The sequence below is a fragment of the Rhineura floridana genome, chromosome 2 (genome assembly GCF_030035675.1).
Source record: "Rhineura floridana isolate rRhiFlo1 chromosome 2, rRhiFlo1.hap2, whole genome shotgun sequence".
Taxonomy (NCBI): Eukaryota; Metazoa; Chordata; class Lepidosauria; order Squamata; family Rhineuridae; genus Rhineura; species Rhineura floridana.
The window spans coordinates 230,799,084-230,820,845 of NC_084481.1; the positions used below are offsets into that span (position 1 = coordinate 230,799,084).

The 21,762-nt window shown below is 45.1% G+C and overlaps 1 protein-coding gene across 4 annotated transcripts in view; it reads right to left on the reverse strand.

Annotated features, from left to right (window-relative positions):
* Positions 1-15,932: 15,932 nt before the first annotated feature.
* The window catches only part of ARMH4 (armadillo like helical domain containing 4), an 86,822-nt gene continuing 80,992 nt past the window's right edge, over positions 15,933-21,762 (reverse strand). The window contains exon 7 of one of the 4 annotated variants that reach the window (XM_061612497.1): positions 15,933-16,450. In XM_061612497.1, the coding sequence (XP_061468481.1) occupies positions 16,376-16,450 (75 nt within the window). In that variant the 3' untranslated portion in view covers positions 15,933-16,375. Of the gene's footprint in view, positions 16,451-17,699; positions 20,651-21,762 lie in introns of those variants that run through there. The other 3 variants (XM_061612493.1, XM_061612495.1, XM_061612494.1) reach the window with 3 other exon arrangements.

Genomic DNA, 21,762 nt, shown 5'->3' on the forward strand with positions numbered 1-21,762 from the left:
GTTTTGTTTTGTTTAAAGAAAAAAGAAAAGAACAAAGCTTCCTGGCAGCAGTTTATAGGAAGCAACATCATCCAAGAAACATCTAAAGCCAAGTCAGCATCTGGCATTTGGGCATTTTGAAAGCCAGAAGTTAGTAGACAGCAAAGACCCTTTTGTTGTCAAAATACCTGACACACAAGTCAGCTTGTTCTTCCCTTTAGAGGCAAGGCATTGCCTTGCTGAGCTTCATTTTTCCATCGTGAGACAAAACTCAGGCTCAACAAATAACAGACGGATCGTTTCTAAGTCAGTAGATTATTGCTGCAGCAGCAACACTCTCATCACTTTCAGAAAAGTTGCTGCGGTAAGGGCCAAGTCCTCAGATTCGCAGGAGAGGTTCCTGGGTTTAAATTATTTAAAGCACATTTAAAGGATATGATTTTCCCCAAAGAACCCTGAGAACTGTAGCTGACCATTCACAGAGTTACAATTCCCAGCACCTTTTACAAAATGGGCTCCTGCTGGGAGGAAGGGTGGCATATTATTTATTTATTTATTGCATTTAAATACCACCCCATAGCCGAAGCTCTCTGGGTGGTTTACAACAATTAAGAACATTAAAAACAAATATACTAATTTTAAAAATGCATTTAAAAAAAAAGCAATTTATAAATCAAATAGTAAATAAATAAATAAATAAATAAAATACAGTTCCCAGGATTCTTTGGGGGAAGTCACATGCTTTAAATGCCTGGTGTGTGTGCAGCTGTACTGCAACAGCAATCAAGGTCTCCAGATTTTGCAATGCAATTCAATGAAAACAATGTATACAAAATGTGTATATTAAAGGAAAGTGCTCACCAAAGATGTGTATATTACAATACATTTGCATGAAAATGGGTATGAATTTTCATACAGACTTTTTTTTTAATGGAAACTGATGCAGAAATGGGGCAAACTGAATTTAAGATTGGAAAAATGAGGAACTGAAATCGACAGATTCATCCATCCCAGTCCCAACCTTCAATATGTGACCACTTTTAATGAACGGGGTGTGTGTTTTTCTGTCCCAAGCTGAGCATGTAGGATACAGTAGCTATTCCCCTGATGTAGAAACAGAGTATTCTTCCCCTCCTTTCTCAATTTAGGGAATACAGTAGGGCCCCACTCATACAGCAAGTTACATTCCACACCCCTGCCAAAAAGCGAAAATCGCCGAAAAGCGGAACTCTGTCAATAAAATGATGCCCGACACTCAGCTGCTGAGTGTGTCATGCTGAAAAACGCCGTAAAAGCGGAACAAGTGCCGCATGAGTGGGGCCTTAATCTGATTGAAAACCGCCGTATTAGTGGAACGCCGAAAAGCGGGGCCCTACTGTACAGTTGCTCAGTATGAATCTTATAGCCTCAGAACCACAGCAATGGGCAGGAAAAATAAATCCAGCTTTTGTATAGTTTTGAATACAGAGCCTTTTAAAAAGTTTTTTTTTTTTTGCTACTTTTCTCTAGGTGGTTGCTTTTTGCTAATAGATCTGTTACACTGCAAAACACCTCTTTTTACTGAGTCAACTCCGTGCTCTCAGTTTCTGCAGTCATTTTTTGCTGAGCCAGCTCCCTGCCCACATGGCTTTCAGTGAATGCAGCTGTTCTGCAGAGTAAGAAAATGTCAAATCCCAAAGTCACTTGTTGCACAATTCAAAGCATTTCCACACATGAGACTTAAATTGCCCTCTCTTGTGCTACTTATGTGAAGGTTTGATCACACAGAAGGTCAAAAGATTTATTTGGAACAGAAATGTTCACCGCCCAGAGAGCTATTGCTAGTCGGGCGGTATATAAATTTAATAAATAAAATAAATAAAAATAAAATAAAAGAGTGGAGTGCATTTGAAATGCAAATGAGCAGCATTCTGCACAATGCAGGCTTTTACTCTCATATTTCAAAGCAATTCAGGATGCTAGCTTGCAATTCTTGAACTTGTCAAGGATTATCAATACCTCGGCACAGTCATTAACCAAAATGGAGACAATAGTCAAGAAATCAGAAGAAGGCTAGGAGTGGGGAGGGCAGCTATGAGAGAACTAGAAATGGTGTATCACCGAACACTAAAGTCAGGATCATTTAGACCATGCTATTCCCGATCTCTATGTATGGATGTGAAAGTTGGATAGTCAAAAAAGCGGATAAGAGAAAAATCAACTCGTTTGAAATGTGGTGCTGGAGGAGAGCTTTGTGCATACCATGGAATGCGAAAAAGACAAATAATTGGGTATTAGAACAAAAAACCAGAACTGTCACTAGAAGCTAAAATGATGAAACTGAGGTTATCATACTTTGAATACATAATGAGCAGACATGATTCACTAGAAAAGACAATGCTGGGGAAAACAGAAGGGAGTAGAAAAAGAGGAAGGCCAGACAAGAGATGGATTGGTTCCATAAAGGAAGCCACAGACTTGAACTTACAAGATCTGAACAGGGTGGTTCGTGCATGACAGATGCCCTTGGAGGTCACTGATTCATAGGGTCGCCATAAGTTGTAATCGACTTGAAGGCACATAACAACAACAGCTTGCAATTCAGAGAACATAACATAAGAACAGCCTGTTGGATCATGCCAGTCACCCATCTAGTCCAGCATCCTGTTCATACTGTAGTCAGCCAGATGCCTCTTCTGGGAAGCCCACAAGCAGGACTTGAGCACAAGAGTGCTCTCCCTTCCTGTGGTTTCCAGCAAGCGGCACTCAGAAGCACACTGCCTTCGACTGTGGAGGCAGAGCACAGCCATCATGACTAGTATCCTCCATGGATTTGTCTAATCCTCTTTTAAACCCATCCAAATTGGTTGCCATCACTGCCTGTTGTGGGAGTGAATTCCTTAGCTTAACTATGTGCTATGTGAGGATGTCCTTTATTTTATCTGTCCTGAATCTTCCAACATTCAGTTTTATTGGATGTCCACAAGGTTTAGCGTTACAAGAGAGGGAGAAAAACGTCCACCTTCTCCATGCCATGCATCATTTTATACACTTCTATCATGTTGCCTCTCATTCGCCTTTTCTCTAAATTAAAAAGCCCCAAATGCAGCAACCGTTCCTCCTAGGGGAGTCGGTCCACCCCCTTGATCATTCTGGTTGCCCTTTTCTGAACCTTTTCCAGCTCTACAATATCCTTTTTGAGGTGAGGCAACCAGAACTGTAAATAGTATTCCCAATGCGGCTGCACCATAATTCAACAGCTTTATGATATCAGCAGTTTCATTTTCAATACCTTTCCTAATGATCCCTAGCACTGAATTTGCCTTTTTCACAGCTGCCGCACTCTGGCAGAATCCCTCCGCCACTTCAAAGCCACTTATGAACTATGGCTTCTACTGGCCTTTACCCACCACCACCCTCTGAAGCCTTTCATTCCTTCCCCCCTCTGCCACCCCCCCACTTCCCTGCCAAATGTGCCGCACAGCTGGGAAGCTGGGAAATGATTGAGAAGACTGGAAGGGCCAAGACAAGTGGAAGCTGCCTTCTCTCTCATCATAATATAAGGCCTTTCTGGTGGTGACACTCAGTCTGTGGAAAGCACCCCTCCTCAGGGAGATCTGCTGAGTCTTTTCAGTTTGACTTTTACGCCTCTGTAAAGGCTGTGGCCACTTTCAAACAACCAGGTAATTGAGCATTCATCCTTAATTTTTGCTCAAAGTTTGCAGGGAGGTTATTGTTGTTGTTGTTGTAATTGACGACAACAACAACAATAATTAGTTGCTTGTTATCTAAAAGGTCTCCAAATGACTTACATTGAATCAGTGTCAGCTGTGTATTGAGCATTCATTCTGATTTGTTTGTGGGGAGGTTATCTCATGTTTAAAAGAAGATTAGACAAATTCATAGAGGACAAGGCTATCAATGGCTACTAGCCGTGATGGCTGTGCTCTGCCACCCTAGTCAGAGGCAGCATGCTTCTGAAAACCAGTTGCCGGAAGCCTCAGGAGGGGAGAGTGTTCTTGAACTCGGGTCCTGCTTGCGGGCTTCCCCCAGGCACCTGTTTGGCCACTGTGAGAACAGGATGCTGGACTAGATGGGCCCCTGGCCTGATCCAGCAGGCTCTTCTTATGTTCTTATGTTGCATCCTGCAATTGTTTTGTTACCCTTTCTAGTGCATTTCCCCATCACTTTCCTTACCACAAAATGTCCATATTTTTATTGGACTACTGTAATGTGCTCTATGTGGGCTGTCCTTGAGGTTGGTCCAGAGGCTGCAGCTGGTGCAAAATGCAGTGGTGCAACTGCTCACTAGGGCAGGGTATCGCCAACATGCTACCTCACCACTGAAAGAATTGCACTGGCTGCCCCTTAGCTATCGGGCTAAGTTCAAGGTTTTGGTGTACAAAGCCCTATACAGGTTCGGACCAAGATACCTGAAAGGTCATCTTACCCCTTTTATACCCAGTCGCTCACTGCGCTCTGCAGGTAAGGGCCTCTTTCAGATACCATCTCATGAGGAGGTCCATTCTGCACAACATAGGAAGCGGACCTTTAGTGTACTAGCACTTTCCCTTTGGAATTCCCTCCCCTTAAATATTGCCCAGGCGCAATCTCTGTTGTCTTTTCGGTGCCTATTGAAAACCTTCCTCTTTCAACAAGCCTTTTAAGTAGTGACCGTATCCCAGTCTGTGTCTGTATTGGAATTGCTTTTTAAGATGTTTTTAAAGTTTTTCAAAAAAGATGTTTTTAAAGATGTTTTGTTTTAATATGTTTTAAAGTATTTTGTTTTTAAGATGTTTTTGAGTGCTTTTAGTGCTTTTGTTTGCCGCCCTGGGCTCCGTCTAGGAAGAAGAATGGAATATAAATGTAATAAATAAATAAAAATTAATAAATCAACTTTAATTGTGCAACCTGAATTTGCCAGTATGCGATTGAATCCCACCCTCAAAATCCCGGAAGCGTCCTTTGACTCAGGGGCAGATTTAAAGACACAGGTTGGGGAGACTCTCTGGGTCTTGACCTGTTGCCCCAAAAATGACTCAAACAGTCTCATGTGTGAAAAGGTTCTCAGCCATCGCCATGTAAATCCCATCTTGCCCGGGTGCGAATGCTGCCCCTGAGGCTCAATGCTCTAGAGCTTGTAATCAGAAAACACACCGGTTTTACGTAACAGAGCTGTTATTCATCATGACAGCAGACAGCGATTCACTGGCACTGGCTGGAGACCTTCTCATTTTGACAGCAAGAGCTGCAGGACTGGCTTGCCACCTTGGCTTTCCTAACAGGGCCTCCCGTGGCTTTAACAGCTGTAAGTAGCATAGATCCAGCTGGTGTAATTTTCCCAACTATAGCTGCAAGATTGATGGGGAGGCTGTACCTGTTGGGATTTGGCCCGCTGGCAGTCATGCCTGGGGTTGGGGGTGGAAATGCATTACCAATCCTATTTTCTGTGGTGCCTTTATTGCTGTGCTCCAACCCAGATTGGCCACTTCATGTCAAGAAGCATCAAGCAAGTAGGCAAATAGCTTTATTTGAAGCAATTGCAGTTTAAGATGTTCTTCAAAGTCATAATTACATTGGTAATCATTATGTTAGCACAATAGGCAAAGAGCCTGTTAAAATCAAGTATGAGAGCCCTTGCTTCCACCTTTGAACAAAATCACAACCCTCAACATTGAGATGTGTTTGATAACCCTTCAGCTGCCACAAGGGTTTCCAGGTTCCTGGCCTGAGACTGATCCTGTATCTTTAGGAGAAGGGAAAGTCAGCCAAGTGCAGGTGGTCTTGCAACTGTGTAATGGGAAAAACCACAAGGTGGGATTCTTCCTTCCCCCTGCGCAACTTTTAAAGATACAGAAGACCTCTTGGTTGCAGGGCTCGGCCTCCAAGAGGTCTTCTGTATCTTTAAAAGGTGTGCATTGAGAAGGGAGAATTCCACCTTGTGGTTTTTCCCATTACAGGGTTGCAAAAACACCTGCACTTGGCTGACTTTCTCTTCTCCTAAAGATACAGGATCAGTCTGAGGCCATGGACCTGGCAACCCTAGCTGCCACCCCTGCAACACAAGGCCTTGCTCTTGCTAAGATGCGGGCAGTCAACTTGTGTTTGGATTGTACCCACTTCAGACTGCAGTGGAGAGTTCAGAGGGTGGAACACTGTGCTATACCAAACTGACAATTCTTTCCATACAGAGAGTAAAATGGAGCCAGTGTGGTGTAATGGTTAAGGTGCTGGACTATGACCTGGGAGACCAAAGTTCAAATCCCCACACAGCCACAAAGCTCACTGGGTGACCTTGGGCCAGTCACTGCCTCTCAGCCTCACAGAAAGGCAATGGTAAACCCCCTCTGAATACCGCTTACCACAAAAACCCTATTCGTAGGGTCGCCATGAGTCGGAATCGACTTGAAGGCAGTCCATTTCCATTTTTTCCAGACTGTCTCTGCTTCAGATATGACTTAGTCACATGCCTGCAAATTCAGGTTGGGCAATTATAGTTGATTGCAGCAGTGTAGTGGCAAATTCAGAAGTGCAGGGTCCCTTCATGATAGTCACGGCCACACCCCCTCACAGCCATGCCCTTTCCATTTTCCCTTGTCTCCCTTGCTCTCCGTGTCATCTCCAAGTCCACACTCCACAACAACAGACATCCCTAAGAGTCAATCAGCATGAAAGGAGAGGCTGTGTGTTAAGCTACTGAGAAGAGTCTTCTCAGTGGCTGAATTACCTCCTTTCACTCTGATTGGCTCCAATCAGCACAAAAGGACTCTGCTCAGTGGTTAACACACTCCCCTTTCATGATGATTGGCTCATACATAGGGACCTGACTGAAATCTTGCTCCAAAAAAAGTAAGGGGTCTACGGCCCCCCTGTGACCCCGGACAACTACACCCCTGGTTGATTAAGAGGTCTTGCACAACAAACCCATTTCCCCCAAAGACTGGACTTTTTGCAATAAGGAAAGTGGCAGGAAAACCCACTGGAAAATGTGCGATAACCCGAGCTTTGATGCAACTTCACCTAAGCTCCATGGAAACAAGTCAGAATGAACGCTCACTAAATAGCCATTGTCATCTAACCTATATACCACTAATCTATGGCAGTTCCCTTAAAAATAATAGTAAGATTCCAGTCCTCATGGTTCAGAAGAAGGGACAGATTTAAATGACAAGATAAGCTGCCTTTTTGTGACTCCATCTAGCTCAGTATTGTCTACACTGACTGGCAGCAGCTCTCCATGGTTTCAGAGAAGAGTCTTCTTCCAGCCCTACCTTGAAAAGCCAGAAGTTGAACCAGGGACTTTCTGTGTGCAAACCAGATGCTCTAAGCAATGGTCCTTCTCTAAATTAGGTGCCGGGGAAGGAGTGTGTTTGTGTTCAAGTGGCATGTGTTCTCTGCAGGGATCCTTTGTGTATGAAGGACTTTTCTGTTAAGTGAGCCCCCAGCTGCAGACTGAACTGGCACAGCTCAGACACCAGTTTACCCTTCTCACTGAAAACATGTGGCACCTTGACTGAGGTTTCTATGGAAATGTAAAACCTCATTTGGAAAGAGTGTGTCCTCACATCCCAAACACCTCTCATCTGTTTTGCATAACGCCTAGAGTTCCAACATTCAAAAACATTCATATTATTTACATGTATATTTTTAGGACCCACCCAATTTTTGTGACTGGAAGTTTTTTTTTTAAGGATGCATTTAAAAAAAATTGTAACCTGCCCTGGAACCTCAGGGTGAAGGGCTGGTAATGCATAATAATCAACGTCATCAGCACAAGAGAGCAATTTAAGTCTCATGCATAAAACTACTCTTAGCCAAAGTACAAAAGGGCAGTCTGCCAACTACAACCTTTACTGTAGATGGATGATTCATTTTTAAAGCACTGAAAGAAGCCCAATATGGAGGCACTGCTGCTTTTGGTCTAGACAGGGGTGGGAAAGAGTTGTGCAGTGAAGGGAGAACGCAGAGGCAGTTCCAGGACTTTTTTTTTCAGGGTAATTGATGGGACCCCCTTGTTCTGGAAAGTGAATGGACAATGATGCTTTCAAGTTTGTAACACAACTTAGCAAAGAGAACACTGTGAGCATTAGAGCAGTTGACAATGGAACCAATTACCTGGGGAGGTGATGAGCTCTCCAACACTAGAGGCCTTCAAGAGGCAGCTGGACAGCCACCTGTCAGGTATGCTTTAAGAACATAAGAACATAAGAAGAGCCTGCTGGATCAGGCCAGTGGCTCATCTAGTCCAGCATCCTGTTCTCACAGTGGCCAACCAGGTGCCTGGGGGAAGCCCACAAGCAGGACCCGAGTGCAAGAACACTCTCCCCTCCTGAGGCTTCCAGCAACTGGTTTTCAGAAGCATGCTGCCTCTGACTAGGGTGGCAGAGCACAGCCATCACAGCTAGTAGCCATTGATAGCCCTGTCCTCCATAAGAACATAAGAACATAAGAAGAGCCTGCTGGATCAGGCCAGTGGCCCATCTAGTCCAGCATCCTGTTCTCACAGTGGCCAACCAGGTGCCAGGTGCAAAATGCTCAGGGAGACCTTGAGATGAGATATGAAATTGAGGAAGCATCCAAACTAGGAAATGTGGTAGTAATGGGTGACTTCAACTACCCGGACATAGACTGGCCGCATATGTGTTCCAGTCATGACAAAGAAGCAAAGTTTCTAGATATTCTAAATGACTATTCCCTAGACCAGTTGGTCATGGAACCGACCAGAGGGACGGCAACACTGGACTTAATCCTCTGTGGGGACCAGGACCTGGTGCGAGATGTAAGTGTTGTTGCACCGATTGGGAGCAGTGACCACAGTGCTATTAAATTAAACATACATGTAACTGGCCAATTGCCAAGAAAATCCAACACGGTCACATTTGACTTCAAAAGAGGAAACTTCACAAAAATGAGGGGATTGGTAAAAAGAAAGCTGAAAAACAAATTCCAGAGGGTCACATCACTCGAAAATGCTTGGAAGTTGTTTAAAAACACTATATTAGAAGCTCAACTGGAGTGCATACCGCAGATCAGAAAAGGTACCGCCAGGGCCAAGAAGATGCCAGCATGGTTAACGAGCAAAGTCAAGGAAGCTCTTAGAGGCAAAAAGTCTTCCTTCAGAAAATGGAAGTCTTGTCCAAATGAAGAAAATAAAAAAGAACATAAACTCTGGCAAAAGAAATGCAAGAAGACAATAAGGGATGCTAAAAAAGAATTTGAAGAGCACATTGCTAAGAACATAAAAACCAACAACAAAAAATTCTATAAATACATTCAAAGCAGGAGACCATCTAGGGAGACAATTGGACCCTTGGATGATAAGGGAGTCAAAGGTGTACTAAAGAACGATAAGGAGATTGCAGAGAAGCTAAATGAATTCTTTGCATCTGTCTTCACAGTGGAAGATATAGGGCAGATCCCTGAACCTGAACTAACATTTGCAGGAAGGGATTCTGAGGAACTGAGACAAATAGTGGTAACGAGAGAGGAAGTTCTAAGCTTAATGGACAATATAAAAACTGACAAATCACCGGGCCCGGATGGCATCCAGCCGAGAGTTCTCAAAGAACTCAAATGTGAAATTGCTGATCTGCTAACTAAAATATGTAACTTGTCCCTCGGGTCCTCCTCCGTGCCTGAGGACTGGAAAGTGGCAAATGTAACGCCAATCTTCAAAAAGGGATCCAGAGGGGATCCCGGAAATTACAGGCCAGTTAGCTTAACTTCTGTCCCTGGAAAACTGGTAGAAAGTATTATTAAAGCTAGATTAACTAAGCACATAGAAGAACAAGCTTTGCTGAAGCAGAGCCAGCATGGCTTCTGCAAGGGATAGTCCTGTCTCAGTAACCTATTAGAATTCTTTGACAGCGTCAACAAGCATATAGATAGAGGTGATCCAGTGGACATAGTGTACTTAGACTTTCAAAAAGCGTTTGACAAGGTACCTCATCAAAGACTTCTGAGGAACCTTAGCAGTCATGGAATAAGAGGAGAGGTCCTCTTGTGGATAAGGAATTGGTTAAGAAGCAGAAAGCAGAGAGTAGGAATAAACGGACAGTTCTCCCAATGGAGGGCTGTAGAAAGTGGAGTCCCTCAAGGATCGGTATTGGGACCTGTACTTTTCAACTTGTTCATTAATGACCTAGAATTAGGAGTGAGCAGTGAAGTGGCCAAGTTTGCTGACGACACTAAATTGTTCAGGGTTGTTAAAACAAAAAGGGATTGTGAAGAGCTCCAAAAAGATCTCTCCAAACTGAGTGAATGGGCGGAAAAATGGCAAATGCAATTCAATATAAACAAGTGTAAAATTATGCATATTGGAGCAAAAAATCTGAATTTCACATATACGCTCATGGGGTCTGAACGGGCGGTGACCGACCAGGAGAGAGACCTCGGGGTTGTAGTGGACAGCACGATGAAAATGTCGACCCAGTGTGCGGCAGCTGTGAAAAAGGCAAATTCCATGCTAGCGATAATTAGGAAAGGTATTGAAAATAAAACAACCGATATCATAATGCCGTTGTATAAATCTATGGTGCGGCCGCATTTGGAATACTGTGTACAGTTCTGGTCGCCTCATCTCAAAAAGGATATTCTAGAGTTGGAAAAGGTTCAGAAGAGGGCAACCAGAATGATCAAGGGGATGGAGCGACTCCCTTACGAGGAAAGGTTGCAGCATTTGGGGCTTTTTAGTTTAGAGAAAAGGCGGGTCAGAGGAGACATGATAGAAGTGTATAAAATTATGCATGGCATTGAGAAAGTGGATAGAGAAAAGTTCTTCTCCCTCTCTCATAATATTAGAACTCGCGGACATTCAAAGAAGCTGAATGTTGGAAGATTCAGGACAGACAAAAGGAAGTACTTCTTTACTCAGCGCATAGTTAAACTATGGAATTTGCTCCCACAAGATGCAGTAATGGCCACCAGCTTGGACGGCTTTAAAAGAAGATTAGACAAATTCATGGAGGACAGGGCTATCAATGGCTACTAGCCATGATGGCTGTGCTGTGCCACCCTAGTCAGAGGCAGCATGCTTCTGAAAACCAGTTGCCGGAAGCCTCAGGAGGGGAGAGTGTTCTTGCACTCGGGTCCTGCTTGCGGGCTTCCCCCAGGCACCTGGTTGGCCACTGTGAGAACAGGATGCTGGACTAGATGGGCCACTGGCCTGATCCAGCAGGCTCTTATGTTCTTATGACCTCCAAGAGCATCTGTCATGAACCACCCTGTTCAGATCTTGTAAGTTCAGGTCTGTGGCTTCCTTGATGGAATCAATCCAACTCTATAGGCCCCTTCTAACTCTATGATTCTATGAACAATGAAGGAGCGTACTGCTAGGTAACAATATGTAGGATATAAACTGGGTGTTATGCTAGGTACTGCTGTTCTTTGGAGGGAGTGTCTAATATGCAGTTATGCATATCCACGTCAAGAGGATCATCATGGCTGTCTCCATCCTTGGATGCTCCTTGAGGGTGTGGCTGTAGGAACTATCACGCTGAGGTCCTTCACTTTGATAATGATCACTACCCCACCGAACTGGGGGACCCCTTTTCTGTTGAGAGCTGCATTTCTCTCTGTTGGAGCTTGAAGACCAGTGGAGCTAAGGACCAGAGTCAACAGTGAGCAGACCTTGCGACACTGCGCAGATCATCCTTCACCGACCTGGTGCCTTGCAGATGTTTTGGACTACAACACACATCCGCCCCTTCCAGCACCACCCTATGATGCTGGGGCTGATGGGAGCACAGTCATACTGGCTGAGGATGATAGGTCTTGTAGTCCAAAACATCTGCAGGGCAACAGGTTGGCAAGGGCTGGCATAGATTGTGGTGTGTGCGTGCACACACAAATCTTTCTCTCTCTCTCTCACACACACACACACACACACAAAGACAAGGAAGTGATTCCCAGTGGCCAGTGTGGACAAGCAAGAGTGGGCAGTCCAGATGGCCACATGAGGGCCATGGGTCCCACTCAGCTAGTGGAGATACATCGTTCTTCTGTCCTGCTGCTGCCTTCGCTCAAATGAGACTTGGCAGGTTTTTGAAGTCTTGGAAAAATCAGCAGAATGTATTTTCCGCAGGTGACACGAGTGTGCACACCCGCACCATGGGTGTTGATCTTTTTTGACATCCCACCATCACCCTCTGAAAAAAAGCGAGCCACCGGAGCCTCCCATTGATCAGTGGGCTTCTTGGACTTTGGACTCCCTGCATTGCAGTCTCTCTCACTCTGTGGTCTCGCTTTCCTGGCCAATGGCCAGCCTTTTTCACCTTTACAGAGAATTCAATCCTCTCCGGCTGTCGGATTCTCAAGCCCTTTATCTCGTGCGCCTCCATTAGATTTAGAGCGATTTATGTAATGAAACGGGCAGCCTTGCTTTATTTGATTAAGCCTGCCTTGCCAGTGAGTGGCTGTTTTCAAAACTATCTCACTTCCCTGCAGAGGAGGGAAATCTGTTTCTGATTTTGGAAACCTGCAGCAAAACAATTAGCAGCTGGTTCGGTGTAGTGTAGTGCTTAGTGTTGACCTAGGAGGGGAGTGGGAAATGGACCTGTTTGGCCAAATGTAGCCCTCCAGGCCTTTGTATCACGTCCTCAAAACTCTGCCCAGGCCATGCCCCCTTCCTAGGTAACAGCCCTCACTTGCCCTTCTCTGCACCCTCAAACACTTTTGCCTTTAACTGCAATAACGCCTTTTGCTTGCTTGGATGATTATTGTTATTGTTGTTATGTGCCTTCAAGTCATTTACGACTTATGGCGACCCTATGCATCAGTGACCTCCAAGAGCATCTGTCGTGAACCACCCTGTTCAGATCTTGTAAGTTCAGGTCTGTGGCTACTTTGATGGAATCAATCCATCTCTTGTTTGGCCTTCCTCTTTTTCTACTCCCTTCTGTTTTTCCCAGCATAATTGTCTTTTCTAGTGAATCATGTCTTCTCATGATGTGTCCAAAGTATGATAACCTGAGTTTCATCATTTTATCTTCTAGGGACAGTTCTGGTTTAATTTGTTCTGTTGTTGTTGTTATGTGCCTCCAAATTGACTATGACTTATGGCGACCCTATGAATCAATGACCTTCAGTAGCATCTGTCATGAACCACCCTGTTCAGATCTTGTAAGTTCAGGTCTGTGGCTTCCTTGATGGAATCAATCCATCTCTTGTTTGGTCTTCTTCTTTTTCTTCTCCCTTCTGTTTTTCCCAGAATTATTGTCTTTGTAGTGAATCGTCTTCTCATGATGTGTCCAAAGTATGATAACCTCAGTTTTATCATTTTTGCTCCTAGCGATAATCTTGGTTTAGTTTGTTCTAACACCCAATTATTTGTCTTTTTTGCAGTCCATGGTATGTGCAAAGCTCAAATGAGTAGAGTGTATTATTGTTGTTGTTATTATTATTATTATTAAATTATTATTATTATTATTAAATTACCCACCCTTCACCCAAAGGTCCCAGGTTACAACCATTTTAAAACACATAATTAAAAACAGTTAAACGCAGCCTAAACAGCATCACAGAAAATAGGGTGGGTCCTAAAAATATACATCTCAGGTGTCAAAGGTCAGGGTAAAGAGCTCCGTCTTCCGCATTCACCAAAGGTTGTACAATGAAGTGGCCAGAAGCACCTTGGTGGGGAGGGAGTTCCAATGCTTAGGGGCCGCCACAGAGAAGGCCCTCTATGTTTGTGTAAGGCAACTTTCTGACTTTTGTGTGGCTAGAATGTAGCCTACTCTGCAAAGGTAAAAATCAGAAACATTGCCCTGTCCACCTTTACCTTAAGCTACATCCCCCACTGCCATGTGCCCCCTAGAAAGCTCCCCAGGAGGAAATACAACCCTCAGCAGAGCTTGGAAGTAACTAGTCACAAGTAACGAATTACTTGTAATTCATTACTTTTCTGAGTAACGAGTGGGTAATTCCTTTACATGTTGATTGTAATAGAACTAGGAGTAATTTTACTATTTTTGTGGAGTAATTGTAACACTTCCAGAATTACTTTTGGGCATTACTTGGGGGGGGAGCAGGGAACGTCTTCTGCTCCTCTGATTTGTGGATGAAAATCATGTGCCTCAAACTGGGCTTCTGTGCAGTGTCGCTCTTTCCTCATGCTCTATGGATGGGCAGGAGGCGACAAGGGAGGAGGCGGAGAGTGAGACGGGGTGGAGTGGAGAAAACAATTATTTTTTAAAACTGATAGTGGTGGTGAAGAATGGAGTGGAGGGAAAAAGGATCTGGAGGTCAAGAACATGGATAAAGGAGGAGGAGGCAGCAGCAGAATGAAGATAAAGAACTGTGGAGGTGAAAGATGACAATGTGTGTGTGTGTGTGTGTATGTTGTGTGTGTGAATACTGTGTTTGCACTTGGCACACAAAGTGGCCTCCACCACCCTCTCTGGCTACTGTGCTGCATTTGCAGTATTTTAACTTTTTTGCATCTCAGGGGAAAATGTTTGCTTGAGTGAGTGTCCCTTAGTTGGGGGCAGGGCAGGGTCTGGGAGGTGGTTAAATGAGAGAGATTATGCTTGCTGGCTGAAGGGGGGGTTGCCCTTGGTTTGATGAGCAAAGATTTGAGTAGTGGCCTCAGCCTCCCTCCCCACCACCCTTACCAGCGGAGAGACCACCATTGCTATCTTATGAATAAAAACAATTATTCTACTACCTCTGTATGTGTTGTTTTAATGTTGTTTTAGGCTACTTAGATGTGCAGCAGCCAAGGCCAGCACCTTGGAGGCTTTTATTTAAAAAAGTAACTGAAATGTAATTGTAGTCATTACTTTGGAGGAAAAGTAATCAGCTACTTTCAGAGCAATTGTAATTGTAACGGTAATTACTTTTTTGGGCCATGTAACTGTAACTTATTACTTTTTAAAAGTAATCTTCCAAGCTCTGACCCTCAGGCTACAAAAAGTATCCTACCTCTGACCTAGGACTGGGAAAACCAGGCTCACATCCCCACTTGGCCATGAATCTCACTAGAGCTCTTTTGCCTGTGACCTAACCTACCTTACAGGGCTGTTGTGAGGATACAATGGGGAGAGTGGGAGGACTACGTACATTGCTTTGAGCTCCTTGGAAGAAAGCTAGGTTATATGAAAAGTAGTGCATCTTCCCCAGAGTCTGTGGCAGCTGATCAGTACAAACCCCCTCACATAGGAGAGGGCACCGGCAAGGTCCTGCGGTCTGCAGTGTTTTGCCTAGCTCCTCTTGATGGACATCTGTTGTAACTGCAGGCATCATTGAGCACAAATGCAGCGCTCGAGGAAATAAACGTCCAAGGGCCAAATTAGACATTAAATGCATCTTTACAACATTCACCTGGGGGTGTGTGTTTTCCTGATAATTATTTGGACACAGCAGAGGAGTTAATCCTTTCCTCCCTTTTGCAGTCAGCAGCTGCTATTTGCATATTTTTCAGCTGCTCGTAAATTGCAAAGATGCATTTAATGTGTCTATTAGACACTCCTCCGGACATCTTTTTTATTGTGCATTCAGGATGATTTGTGCTGATGATGGTATTGGGGCAGTTATACATGATCCCAGTTTCAATGCTGTTTGAGCCCGCTGCTTTGTTTTTCATCGGTTAGTGGCCTTACAAATGTTTCAGTGGGGGTGCTTCTCCCGCGTTTGTTGCGCTGCACAAGAGTGCTTCTCCAGAAAGCAATAATGTGATGAGGAATTCAATTCAGTGCACACTGAAAACCAGAGCTATCAAATGTGCACTTACCAAAAGAAAACGAGAAACTAAACACAGACGCCCTTTGAAATTTGCACTTATCTGAATTTTGTGATGCAGTTCTCCAGTGTTTACAAAAATGCATACATTGGGGGGAAAGTGCGCATAAAAATGAATATATCCATGAAAATAACATACAAAAATGCATTATATTCGGAGATGCTGCTTCCAGCACTGACCAGATTAGTCAAAACTGCATACAAAAATGTGTTTATTAGGAGAAATTTGCACTGATGGTGAATTTTCATGAGTTTTTTTAAAAAATGAATAAATGGCCAATTGCTACAGCAATGTGGAGAACTGAATTTAAGATTGGAAAAGTGAGAAGGTGAGAGATCCAAAACTGACAGATCCATCTCCAGTGGCAACATTGGGGAAGCACCATTCGTTGTATTTACAACAAATAAATTGGAATGATGTGTGGATGGTCCACTATAAATCCACCACTAATGTGCTGTGATTACCCGTTGCAGAGGACGCCCACACAAAATTCCACCAGTCTGGCCTGGCTTTAGTTTGGACCATAGAACTGCCTTGGTAAGGAAGTTTCCTTCACTGAAATGTCAAAACCAATACTTCAAAGTCAACACGCAGGACCGCTGCCACCACCCACCACACTTCTTTGCTGTTCCTTGCTTTCTTTTCCCAGGAACAAAATTGGTTCCCAGAGTAGTTTACTTCTCAGAGCCCTCCTCTTTCCATTTTGCAAACCGTTGGTTCTGCCTGAACAGCAGCAGCTCCCAATCTGTCAGTCACCTGGAGGGACAGAAACAAGGCAGCCATGAACACTTTCTGAGGGGGTTGTAAACAGAAGGAAGGGAATAGATTCTTCTCCTGCCACATTTTTATACTTTTTTAAAGGACCTCCCAAGTGCCCCCTACACACACACACACACGGAAACCGTGTTAGAATCTGCAGGTCAGAAGTAACAAGCCTTTGATTTATGCCTTTAAGGAGGTGCAGGAAACCTGTGGCCCTCCAGACAGGGCCAGCACCAGACAACGGGCACACTGGGCACTGGCCGAGGGGCCCTGCAGCCCAGAGGGGGGCCTCCTTAGGGTGGAAGGGTAGAACTCCTGTTCCGTGTTCCCATTCAAATCTCAGTGCTGCTACAGATCAGATGAGCTCCCAGGCACCCCCCGATACAGACCGTGTGGGCTTCAATAAGCCCACACTTATGCCCCACCTACCTCTCCTGCTGCTATGAATGCTGTGCATGTTGCATGTGCATACCTACCATCAACCAAGATGGTGGTGGAGGTAGCATGGCTCTCATGCGTGCCATCACATTTGTTGTAAACCGCCCAAAGAGCTTCGGCTACGGGGCGGTATATAAATACAATTAATAATAATAATAAACCATAATAATAAGATGGCAGCAGGGGCATGAACCCCTTAGGGAAGTTCCCATCACCATCTTGGTTGACGGTAGGCATGCACAGGCATTCACATGAGGCAACGGGAAAGGTAGGCAGGGTGTGTGGGGCCTGGGGGAAGGCTGGTTACCAAGGGCCCAATCATGCCTGGTGCTGGCCCTGCCTTCGGATGAGGCTGGACTACAACTCCCATCATTCTTGGCCATTAGTCAAGCTGGCTGGGGACTGATGGGAGTTGGAGTCCAATAACAGCTGGAGGGTCACAGGTTGCCTATCTCTTGGGCAGAACAAATGTTTCCTTGTCAACAGGTACGGGGAATCTATGGCCTTTCAGATGCTATTGGACTACAACTCCCATCATCTCTGACCATTGGCGATGCTATCTATGGCTGATGGGAGTTGGGGTCCAACAGCATTCAGAAGGCCAGAGGTTCCCTAACTGAGCCTCCAAAGGTTTCCCAAGGCCACGCCAGAGGAATGGAAGTATCTCCCAGAAGAGAGACCACCTTGCTCCTTTCCCACACCCATTGCCTGCTCACCAGGGCTGATTGATGCTTATCATTAGTGCTACCAGGTAACCAGTTGCTGCTGGGAATACTGGTGTGGCATCCCATACATACATTCAGATCTCACATCCCTTTCTTTGTCCTCGTCCACAAGTGACACTTAAATCCATTTATTATGTTTTGCATTTCTTATCGAGCACTTTCCATTTGCCAAGTGCTGTACAAGCTTTATTATTTGCCCTCACAACAACCCTGTGAGGTAGGTTGCTACAATTCCTGTCACAGAGGTGAGGAAACAGTGGCTGACAAAAGTGGCGAGTCCAAGGCCCTATGGAGAATCCCTCTGTCTCCAGCATCCTATGAGCTAATTAGCATGGAAGGGGAGTGTGTTAGCTATTGAGAAGAGTCTTCTACCCTGCTTCCTTGTCCTTTCCTGCTGATTGGAGCCAATCAGAGGGAAAGGTGAGTCAGCTGAGAAGACTTTTCTCGGTAGCTAACACTCTCCCCTTTCATGCTGATTGGCTCCTACAGACGTCTGTTGTTGTGGCAGAAGGTATGAACAAGGATCTCATTCTCAACCCAGCAGGAAGGATAGGCCAGAGCATCTGCTGGCACGCAGAAGGCCCCAGGTTCAATCCTTGGCATCTCCAGGTAAGGTAGGGATAAGCTCTCTGAACCCTAGAGAACCAATGCCAGTCCGTGCAATCCAGGATTTGCCAATGTGGCATCCACGGGCACTTACCAGGATCCGCTGGAACGCCTGCAAGAGGTCTCAGCCAACATCCCCTCAAAAACCCACAACGCATGAGAGGCTGTCTGCTCTTCCCGCTCGGTTCCTGCTCGCACTGGCTCACCCTCTCTTACACAGAACGCACCCCCTTAAACATGCCCACATTTCATTGGATACCAGGACTGGATGCCCATCCACCTTTCCATTCTGAACAGAGGAGAGGGACAAAGAGGTTTTCCCTGTGAGGTGACTTTTTTTTTCCTTGACAGAGGTGGCTGATGTGGGGAGGGCCTGCCCACATGCTTTTGTGATCCTGGCTCTTTCTCTGCTCTTTGAGATGTGGCAGCCATTTTGTGTTATGCCACGCTCCCCCCATGGGCAGCCATTTTGTGACTGGCACCCACAGCCTCTTCCTTCCAAGAGCACACCCACCTATCAGTCACATGACAGCAGATGACTGACAGGTGGATGGCCCTGCCCACCTGTCAAAGCTGAAATAAAGATGTCGCCCACCAGGCCAAGGGAGTTCCCCACCCCTGATTTAGAGCTAATTCATGCAGACATTTTCATCACTTGATGACCACAGCACTAAGGGATGACTTGAAGGTGTGAACCCTCTGCGATCAAGGACTGCCAACAACTTCCATTGCACTTCAAAAAAAACACAACAGTGTAGACAATTCAGACATTTCCTGGTGGTGAGGGCTGAATAATGATCAAATGATGGACATCCATGCACGTGAGGCCCTTGCAGCGACCCAATCCCATGTATGTCTCTTCAAGCTGAACAAGGTTAATCAGATTGCATGGGACTGAAGCCTCAAGGCCAAACGCGATGTGGTATTTGTCATGCAGTTTGACACCATATTCTTGTTCTTTTTTTAAAAAAGAAACTGAATAGCTGCAACAGATGAGAACCATCACGTAGGGAACCCCTTTGACCCTACCATGCTCCCTGTCAGAATCGGATCCCCACGTACTTGATATGCAAAATGGAGAAAACTCCCATATAACAATTGGTCAGTTGTTCCTTAGGATCAGAAGCTCTCCAAATGTAAGTCAGAATGCTTAGAAGGCCGACCAAATGTTACATTGGAAATGCAAGAGAAATCTCCCAATGGGCTGTAGGAGGCTGCCAGCTTAAGCAGAGGAACAGTGCCAGGAGGAGGGGATGCTTGACCCTGACCCTTCCTGCCATTTGTCCACTCAAAATCATAAAGCACCCCCCAGCTGCTTTTCTCTTGGCAAGGAAAAAGATGCAGAGGGCCTGCATCTTTTCATCCACAGGTGAAAAAGCAGCAGAAGGGAGGGAGAAAAGCAGAAAGCTTTGCAGGAAGGAAAGGGGTTAAGTAGCCCAGCTTCCTCCCACACTCTTCTGCTCCCAATTGGGAGGAATTGGGGAAGGGCTGTAGCTCACTGGCAGAACATCTGCTTTACATGCAGAAGGTCCCACGTTAAATCCTTGGCATCTCCAGGTAGGGTTGGGAGAAGACGCCCATGTGAAACCCTGGAGAGCCACTGCCAGTCAGTGTTGACAATACTCAGCTAGATGCACCAATGATCTGACTCAGTACGAGGCAGTTTTCTATCTTCCTATCTCCTAACTGCAACCTCTGAAGCTGCTTTGCAGCTTAAGAAAGAAAAAAGTCGACTGTCACCCACATAAATGTCTAGTTTGGGCCCTAAGTGTAACATACTCTACATATTATAGTGTGGTACTTTACATATTACTACCCGGCTGATGAGGTGGCCTGCTTGAGGTTGGCACTTCATCAATTAAACAGAGCAGGCAATTTGTGAAACTGTGAACTCCAGCTCAGGTAAAGCAACACTTTTGGAAGTCAATCCCCAGTGAGAGTTAGGTAGCAGTTATCTGGGTCGAAGAGTATCCTCTCAAGAGACTTTAACCAGAAAGATGACAGCTTGATTGCTATCTGCTGAAATAAAAATTAAAAACCTAAGGACTATTATTGTCATCCAGCCTATCTCGGCCTGCCATCATTGCCTATTTTGCATTCAGATGATGTGCAGTGCATGGAAATGAAGGTGCGCTACCATATATATATATTTTTTAAAAGTGCATTACACTTAGACTGCAGCATGCTGTTAGCTGGGTGTTTTCTTTCAGGGCCAGGTTGTGTAAAATCACCACTGCCCTGTGGACTGGCAGCCGTGGTGCCACAGCAGAAACACTTCATACTTGCACACCACCCTTTGCCAAAAAAGAAAAAAAATTAAGTCCCTGGAGAGCAGGATGTGGCACTGCAGTCTGATTCAAAATTCATCTTCGGAGCTATCCGCTAAAAGCATCACTCGGTCTTGCATGCTGTTGAATTCCCTCTGCTGGGGTGGGGTGGGAGAATGGAAGGCAGACAGACAGAGACAGGGAAAAACATCAGCGACAGCGAATACAACCTCCTTTCTTTCACTTGCTTTCCCACCTTTCCCCAAAACATCCTGCCTGGTGCATCGGCACATTTCTCCTCTAAAGGAAGTGTTGATAAACTGGGCTGAGGTTCGGGCAGGCCTGCTAGAGGACCAAAGTCGGCTCCTTCAGAGAGCTCATCGCCAAGGCCTGAAGAGTGGCAGAAGTAGACTAAATGACACCCAACGAATCCATTAATTTGCTAATTCATGCCAGCTAGCTAAACCCGGTTAATTTAGATTGCAATCCTAAAGCAAACGTATCAAGGCAGGGGTTGCCAATGTGATGCCCGTGGGCACCAGTGTGCCCGACATTACCGCCAGTGGCACCCGCAAAAGGTCTCAGTAAATATCACCTTCAAAAATCCACAATACCCAAGAGACTGTTTGCTCTTCCTATTCAGTTCCTGTTTGTGCTGGGTCAGCCTGTCCTACATTGAAGCCGTCATGCCACGCAGCCATTTTGCGACCAGTGCCGAGTGATGGAGAACCCCTTAAGGGGCCCTGGCCCCAAGCAATTTGGGCCCTTGAAAATTAATGAAGGAAAAATGGATTTCTTTCCCCTAGTCACACACAGCAGACATTAAAAACAGGCCTGCATGTACGGAAAGCAGAAAACGGGTTAAGCTCACCCTGCTACAAAATTCCTGAGCATTGTTCTCACTTTTTATATAAAAAATATATTCATTAAGAGATTGTACACATTTATTCAGAACAATATCAGATTAATTATCTGCGGTCATGGATTAGCCATTTGGCACCGGAAGATGCTCAGGAATTTTGTAGCAGGGTGAGCGTAACCCTTTTTCTGCTTTCCATACACGCAGGCCTGTTTTTAATGCCTGCTATGTGTGACTAAGGGAAAGAAATCCATTTTTCCTGCATTAATTTTTAAGGGCCCAAATTGCTTGGGGCCAGGGCCCTTTAAAGGGTTCTCCATCAAGAGCACTATCTCAAAATTCCAAATGTGCCCACTGGCCCCAAAAGATTGGCAACCCCAGCACTAAGAAGAAAGCTGCAATGAGCACAGC